The sequence below is a fragment of the Corylus avellana genome, chromosome ca11 (genome assembly GCF_901000735.1).
Source record: "Corylus avellana chromosome ca11, CavTom2PMs-1.0".
Lineage (NCBI taxonomy): Eukaryota > Viridiplantae > Streptophyta > Magnoliopsida > Fagales > Betulaceae > Corylus > Corylus avellana.
In genome coordinates, this window is record NC_081551.1 from 4,845,760 (window position 1) to 4,853,481 (window position 7,722).

A 7,722-nucleotide genomic window follows, 5' to 3' on the forward strand; every position below is an offset into this window, starting at 1 on the left:
TTTAATTTTTTAATTTTTAACTTGGGATAGGGGCATTTTGAAAAAAAAAAAAGAAGTCAGAATGGTCGAATTGCAACGATTTGGAAGTTTGGGGGAGGGTAAAATGTCACTTTTTAAACATTGGGGTTAAAACTGCAAATGTGTGGATAATTCAAAGTAATAAAGTGTATTTTCCCCAAAAGTAAATTAAATCACAAAGATACACCATACTCAACATCAAAAATTTGACATGCGTGATGACTGTATCAACAACATATACTATTGATTTGTTAAAGAGCATTTTACTCTACAAATAACTTGTATTATGAAATATTTAAAATAACATCTTAATTATAACCATTTTGAATTCATAAATCAATCGATAAAGCTTGCTTAACTCGAAAAAGAAAAACATTGAAGCAACTGATCATTTAAACTTGAAATCTAAAGTCTTCCATGGCCATCCAAATCAATCTTTTAGGTAATCGTGGGGCAAATATGGTTCAAAAAGGCATCATAAGCAAACCTTTCATGTCAAACAATAGTACTCAGACACATAATCTTCTAAATTATGTCCGCATCACATTCACATACTCTCTTTACTAGACATCACCATCTCTAATACTCTTTCTTTTCTTTATTTTTTCTTTGCTTTTTTTTTTTTCCACTATATATATATATATATCACGTTCTTCTCATTAAAGCCATAATTCTCACCAAAAGTTAATATTCTGGTAGCTTCGATTCTTAATATTTGTTGTAAAGTGAAACAAAGCAAAGATTCGAGTCTAAGTTGGATGGGTGGGCTTTCTTAACGTCTAATTTATGCCACAATCACCCATCAGGTGCACGTTTTTTAAGCAAAATAATTTTTTTTTGATCATGTTTTCTTTTTCTTTTTTAACATTTTAATTTCTGTATTTACTTAGTTAATTAGAGAAAGAGCAATGGCACATCTAGGCTCTAGCTGGAGACATTTGTAGCCAAGGTTGTCTTGTTGTGGGCGCATGGCTGGTGCTACTTTCAAGACGCATTAGACGCATTATTGGTGGTATATATATATATATATATAAAAGTTAATTCACTATTAGTAAAAACCAAAGGTAAATGAAAAGAGCAACTTTAAAAATTACATTTTTATTTTATAATGTTAATTTGATAGTTTTAATTAACTATAAGTATAAAAGAGTTGGTTGAAACTGTTACGTTAATGAAATAAAAGTGTACTTATTAACATTACTCAAATAAAGATAATTGGGAACCTCAAAAGAATATTTTTATCTTACAACTATTTTATGTAGCAATTTCAACCAACAATTATATATATATATATATATATATATATATATAAACTAATTTAAGGATTAGTTGGCACTGTCGTGACAACATTATAAAATAATTATGAGATACGAATGTGATATATTGAATATGAATTTGATATCTATCCTGGCCTACATAGCATTCAGAAGTGCTGGAAGCACTAGCGAAGAGGTAGATATAAATATATTATGTTTCAAAGTCTTTAGAAATTTCTTGTCCTATTTGAGGAACAAAGCAAAGGGGACATGGGACTTTATTTATTTTTCCAATTAAAAGAAGGTGGGAGGAGGGACTAGAGTAAAAGAGACATGGATTTTTGTTTGTTTGTTTCTTTTTTTTTCGTCTAATTAAAAGAAGGAAAGAGCGGGGAAAGAGCGGGGTGATTAGAATAGTTACTTTATTTTGGTGTGATCAAAGTAATACTTGTCTACTGAAAGCGAATAAAATAAGAGGCCAAGACAATAAAAATCATAAGTGCTCTCTCTCAAGTTCAATTGAGCCTGAGCCTGACCCAACCACGTCAAAATATCATAGCAAGAAGATTTTCATTTAAAGAGTCAAACTCATACCCTATATTTACCTAACTACATAAAGATTGCATTAAGGCCTCTGAATCACTCCGGTAGTGGTACATGAATCTTTTAATTTGAATAATATGCAAACTCATGTCAAAGGGCGGAAAGATAAAAGTTAAAAAGCAAGAGGATCCATGTCTTTTCGTTGCGTTTCTTCTGCAGTACTACTTGGATCTCCTTTTTTTCATTTTTAAAAAGGTAAAACTTTTGGAGATGAATATATATATAAAAGAAGGTGGTAGCCGAAGGGGTTTCCTTCACCAATTATTGTTCACCTTCTCCCTCTCCATTGTCTTCATTCATGGTATATGGTCCAAAACCTGCCTAATTGCCCACTACACAGTACACAGAACTCAAAGAAATGTTTATAATAATTCAAATTAAATAAAATAATTAACGGCTCACTAGGGTTCGACAGATTTTGCTGCGGCATAAAGTACCCCAATATGAATTATGAACATCAACATGCATACGTGAACACTAAAAGTACGTGAAGGCATAATCGATAACGTACAAATTGTTTTGGTAGTGTATATATATATATATATATATTACCAAACAAAAAGTTGTTTTTGGTAGTACGAACGGTGTGTATTCAATATTGGATTTGGTTCTTCTTCAATTTACTTTTTCTCAAAGAGAGAGGACATGAAAAAGTTAAGGAAAACTGAATGAGAGGCCTTAGCACGAAAAACTTGCTCGGATAGGTAGCTCGTGCTCATGTAGGAAGGCCGTGTCATAGCTTACTATCCAAAAAAAGGAAGCAAGAGTAATAACAAGGATTCCAATCATAAAAGAAAATTCCGGTCCCACAATACGAGTAGGTTTAGGAACTTAATGAGTTATGACAGATGATGTTCGGAAGAGAATTACAATTTGTTTTCTACTTTCTTTCCTCAAAATAAGTACATTGAGGATTGTAAGAGCACTTACAAGTCACAACAGCTTTCTTAATTAAGTTTCAATCAATATTTTGAAGAAGCAAGTTACGTTTTGCTTTTTGTTTTCCTATTTAAATACATTCTACAATAACTTTCTTTATCTTTCTCAATACCATTTAAATATTTATTCTTTCTTTATTTTTATTTTTTTATGATTACTTTTTCCTTCTTTCTTTATTATTATTATTATTATTTTGCTCTTTTTTTTTCTTTTTTTTTTGTGACTTAAATTTGGTCATCTTCTCACGGGCAAACCCTTCCACCACTAGACCTTTACAACAACTCTTATGGAGTGGTTAAGTGACCTCAAGAAAATTTTCAAAATGGTTGAATATGTACTAGGGTGAAAGTTGTGAGAATTTAACTCCTGAAATGTGAATCATCAATCTTATTAGTATTAACTGCCTTGAGTCCCAATAGTGCCCCTGATGGGGGTTAAGTTCCGGTCTCAGGGAACAGATGCTACTATGATCACACTTAGGTAGAATAGTTATAATTGGTTTCCTCAACAAGCCTTTTTTGCTAAAAAAAAATAAAAAAAAAACTTCACAGCAACAGATGACTTCTCTCTCTCTTCCCACATATCCAATGGTGATTTTAAAAAATGAGAGGATGAGAGAATGATTGGTGAATGAAAAGAAGCATTTTTCAAAGAAAAGAGATATGTTATACATCATTCTTTAATCCTTCTCTCATCCTCCCACTTTTCAAAATCAATCGAAATTTAGGAAAACATTGTGGCTTATGATTGTTTAGGAAATCTCTAGAAAAGGTGCTTGATGGAGGTTTAGAAAGAGTTTTATCTAAATTTAGAAAAACAATAAGGTTTAGGGAAGCTGACATGACTACTCAAATCTTAGAAAGTTATCCTCAAAAGACCCATTTCGATACAAATATCAGCACAAATTTTCCATTCAATTCCATTACAAATACAATCACCAATAAAAATAATTTCATCAAAATTACACACACACGCCTGCTTTTATATCACGGGAAGAACATTTCAAACGGACTTCAATTGCAAATAATGGAAAACAAGTTAGCCAGGTGGGATTTTTTTTTTCTTCTTGTTTTCCTTTGGTGAGCTAGCTAATACAAACAAAAACGACGACAAGATTTGAGAGCCTGAGAGACAACATAAGAACACCAAAAAAGAAAAAAGCAGGGGACAAAAATGGCTACTGCTCTTACCATTTCCGAGGCATACAAAACAAAACAAAATAGCTTAATGGGCACTTGACAAATCATCGAATAATTTACAAAATGATTGCACAAGTTGGGCATTTGGTAGTTCGACCACATCGAATAATGATTGCTATTCTTACCGGATTGCACTTGACAATATAAAGACAAAATTAAAGTTTTTTTTTTATTATTATTATTATTTTTTATGTTTTAGTACGACCACAGTTTCAATGTTCGACCGATTCCAGGAGCCCACTAATTTTGTTTTAGATTCTTTAAGAAAAAATTACATTTTACCTTTCAAAGTTGGTAGTGTTTTTCAATTCGATTCCCAAAGTTCTAATTTTTGCAATTCACTTCCCAAAATTTTAATTTTTTGTAATTCGACCATTCCGTTAGTCAAAGTCGTTTTGACTGCCGGAACAGTGATCACATGCGACGCATGTGATCACTGTTGGACTTTTTTTTTCCCCAAAATGCCCCCATCCCTGTTCTCTCCCTCTTCGTTCGGTCCATCCATGTTCTCCCTCTATTCGATCATTTAGGGATTTTCATTACTAGGTCAGGAGATTTGTGCAAAATTTGATCCCGAAGATCCATGATTTTTCTACCGCAGAGATACTACACCCTCCTTCAATTCTATTAATACAGAGGAGATGACCAAACCCATTACAGTAAATCAATCCATGCAATAGATGGGTTTGAAGATAAAAAACACCTGTTGCTGGAGCCTCTGAATTGAGCCACCAATCACCTTGTCGAAAACGTGAAAATCACTCTCAATGAGTTCAGATAAAATAGAAAATTCTCAAAAAAAGAAAAAAAGAGAACTACATTCTCTCCGTTGCAATCGCATGGTTGCGATGACTGCAATGTTTTTGTTTTGATTTGACTGCAATGTTTTTGTTTTGATTTTGCAATGATGGCAAGCTTGATATTGTGGTTCATGCGCGTTGCATGTGGTCACTGTTCCGTCAGTCAAAACGGCTTTGACCGATGAAATGGCCAAATTTCGAAAAATTGAAACTTTGAAAAAGTGAATTGCAAAAATTGAAACTTTTGAGATCAAATTGAAAAACACTACCAACTTTGAGAGTGGGTAAAGTGTACTTCAAATTAAATCCCTAAAAACCCAAATATGTCACTTACCCAAATATTGTTTTTAACTCTTACCCGAAAACAAAAACCCAAATCATATTCAATCTCATTGTCGACAATTGCAGGAGCAATCCCACTTATCCCTTTTTTCTGTGGGCAATAGATCTTTCCAATTTAAAAAGAGTTTTGGTTTCCTTTAAAAAAATGATAAGGGAAAACAAAAAAGAAAATATATCATAATTAATTTATTTCAAACTGGTCCTTCTTTGAAAAAAAAAAAGAAAAAAACATAATTTTCTTATCTGTATTTTATTTTCCAAATTTCTTTTAAAAATAGGAAAATTATACAAAAGAATAGTCATATTATAGCTCATTAATATTCTAAGATGAGTGAATATGTATTTTAAATATGCAAGCAAATTAAATTAAATTGTCCCAAAACTCTACAAGCTCTCCAGAGTTACAATCACCTACATTCACTTTGCCTTTCCTTTCTTGGAAGCTCCCTTGTTTGAGGATGAAGATCCCTTCTTCGAGTATGAAGATCCCTTGTTAGAGAACGAAGATCCCTTCTTTGAGGATGAAGATCCCTTCTTATAAGGTTTCGTCTTCGGTTTCAACTTGCTTGAGGTCGGTGAAGACTTGTCTTTCTGGTACTTTCGCTTCTTCTCTTTTTTCACATTGTACATGTTGACCGCCTAGATCCCAAGCAATATATATCCAATTGATGAGCAAAGCACAAGATTTGACCACCAAGGAAAGATTGGCAGAATGGATAAATTTTACCTTATCAACGTTGAATATCTCATGGGAATTCTTAGAGATTAGCTTGTTCAGAACTTTCTCGGTTTGCTCCCTCTCTTGTGAGCCTAACCCTTTTCCCTCCACAACAGGTAGGAACTGAAAGGATATACACAAGATGTTGAACCACTCAATTGCGGGTACAACTTTTAGTAGAGAAGCATTTGCAATCGTAAAAGTTAAAAGTTTACAAACCTTGCGATATTTCCCTTTATGTTGTGCAGGCTTTTCTCCTGGCAACTTCTTGTCAAATTTCCCACCACTGGCTGTGGCACTTGCTGCTAGTCCAGCTACATTCCCAAGTTCATCCTTGGTGGCTTTCTTCGGTGCAGCCTGCGTTCCTGTTATGGGCAAACCTGTGGCAGCTAGTTGGACGTGGCTGCAGAAAGAGTTTCCTCAGGTCCAGGTTGCAATATAAGATATACAAGAAATATTAACATGATACCACCAAAATATGACTAAAGTAATTACATACATGCCTTTGTGTGTGTGTGAATAAACAGTATATCAAAAGAAGGAGAAAATAAATGTAGAATGGTAATACAAACAAAGCCGGCATGACTCAGCAAGAAAAGAATGCTCTACCAAAGACCGAGGATGGGACCCCAAAAAACTTTTTCAAGCTAAACTATCGGAACAAGAAAACACAACATACAGGTCTATTTGACTCAAGTAATTAAGCCGAAGAGCTCCTAAAATGGCATAGGCCGATGAGATATGATGGGTGAGACAAGAAAGGCCAGGGTTAAAAATGAATAAATTCATGAGGACTTGGGACAGCACCAATTAAGGTCAAGATGAAGAATCAATTGGGATGGCTTGGCCAAAAGCAAGGAGAAGAAACAACGCACTGCCAGTTGTCCCAAAATAATTGGGTCAAAGGATGTATGGTATTAAGCTGAGTTGATCTAGGCAATTTGATAATACACGGTCTAAAATTGTTCAGAATCCCGTGGAATCCCGCTCTCTCGTGGAATCCCGAATCCATCAAAGGTTAGCAAGGTAGTTTTCTGCCCTAGCGGCGGCGCTGTTTAGGCGCTGTGCGCTAGGCTCTGGTCAGCCGCTATGGAACGGCGCTTCTCCATAGAAGCGAAATCCTTTTGCCTGTCAGCGAAGGAAGGGTGTCCTAATCTTCGGTTGGAGGAAAAGAGAAAAGGGTTCGTAGGGGTAATTTTTGTGAGCCAACCTTGTGCTTCATGGTTGGTGGATATGGTCGAGGAGGCGAGTCAATCTCTGTTGAAGGTTGATATCGCCAAGTCATACCGTGAGGGCGACAAGGCTTTGATGGTGCATGGGGGTGGTAATAAGGCAGGTAGTTTCCTGGAGGTGGCCGTCTTTGCTGAGGGAGGTCGTAAAGGAATCATTTGGCTACCTGCGGGCCGTGGAGGGAGGGGATGGCGTCGGTTTGCAAATGAATTGCGGAGGTTGTTGGGTCCAACAGCCTCTACGCACCATGTTCCGGGGACGCAGCTCAAGCTTGGTTTGGGAGAATCCATCTCTGGATGTCACCCTGGGCGCTCCTTTGCGGAGGTTCTTCGACTGGCGGCTGGTTCTGAGGAGCCTTCTGTTGGGAGGAGGGTTAGATCTTCGCAACTCATTGATCTCTTCCCGGTGAAGGACTCTTTTGAGCCCGGGTACGGTGAGTATGAGTCGCGGGTGATGGTGGACTGGTTGGAGTTGGGAGTCGCCGGATCCTGCTAATTTGGCTACATGTTTTATCCCAACGGCGGATCATACGAAGAAGAAGAAGAATAAGACGTTGCTAGGTCTTTTACGTTCTGTTTTGGGCCGGGTCCTAGCTGGGTTAGTTAAAGGACTTTTAG

At 35.9% G+C, this 7,722-nt stretch overlaps 1 protein-coding gene across 1 annotated transcript; it reads right to left on the minus strand.

The window, feature by feature from the left end:
- Positions 1-5,377: 5,377 nt before the first annotated feature.
- LOC132165934 (ribosome biogenesis regulatory protein homolog) lies at positions 5,378-6,984 on the minus strand. The gene is made up of 4 exons (XM_059576647.1): positions 6,972-6,984; positions 6,095-6,294; positions 5,885-5,998; positions 5,378-5,796 (listed from the first exon to the last, which is right to left on the minus strand). Exons 1-4 carry the CDS (start codon positions 6,982-6,984, stop codon positions 5,575-5,577), a joined length of 549 nt encoding a protein of 182 aa, XP_059432630.1. The 3' UTR covers positions 5,378-5,574.
- Positions 6,985-7,722: the final 738 nt, after the last annotated feature.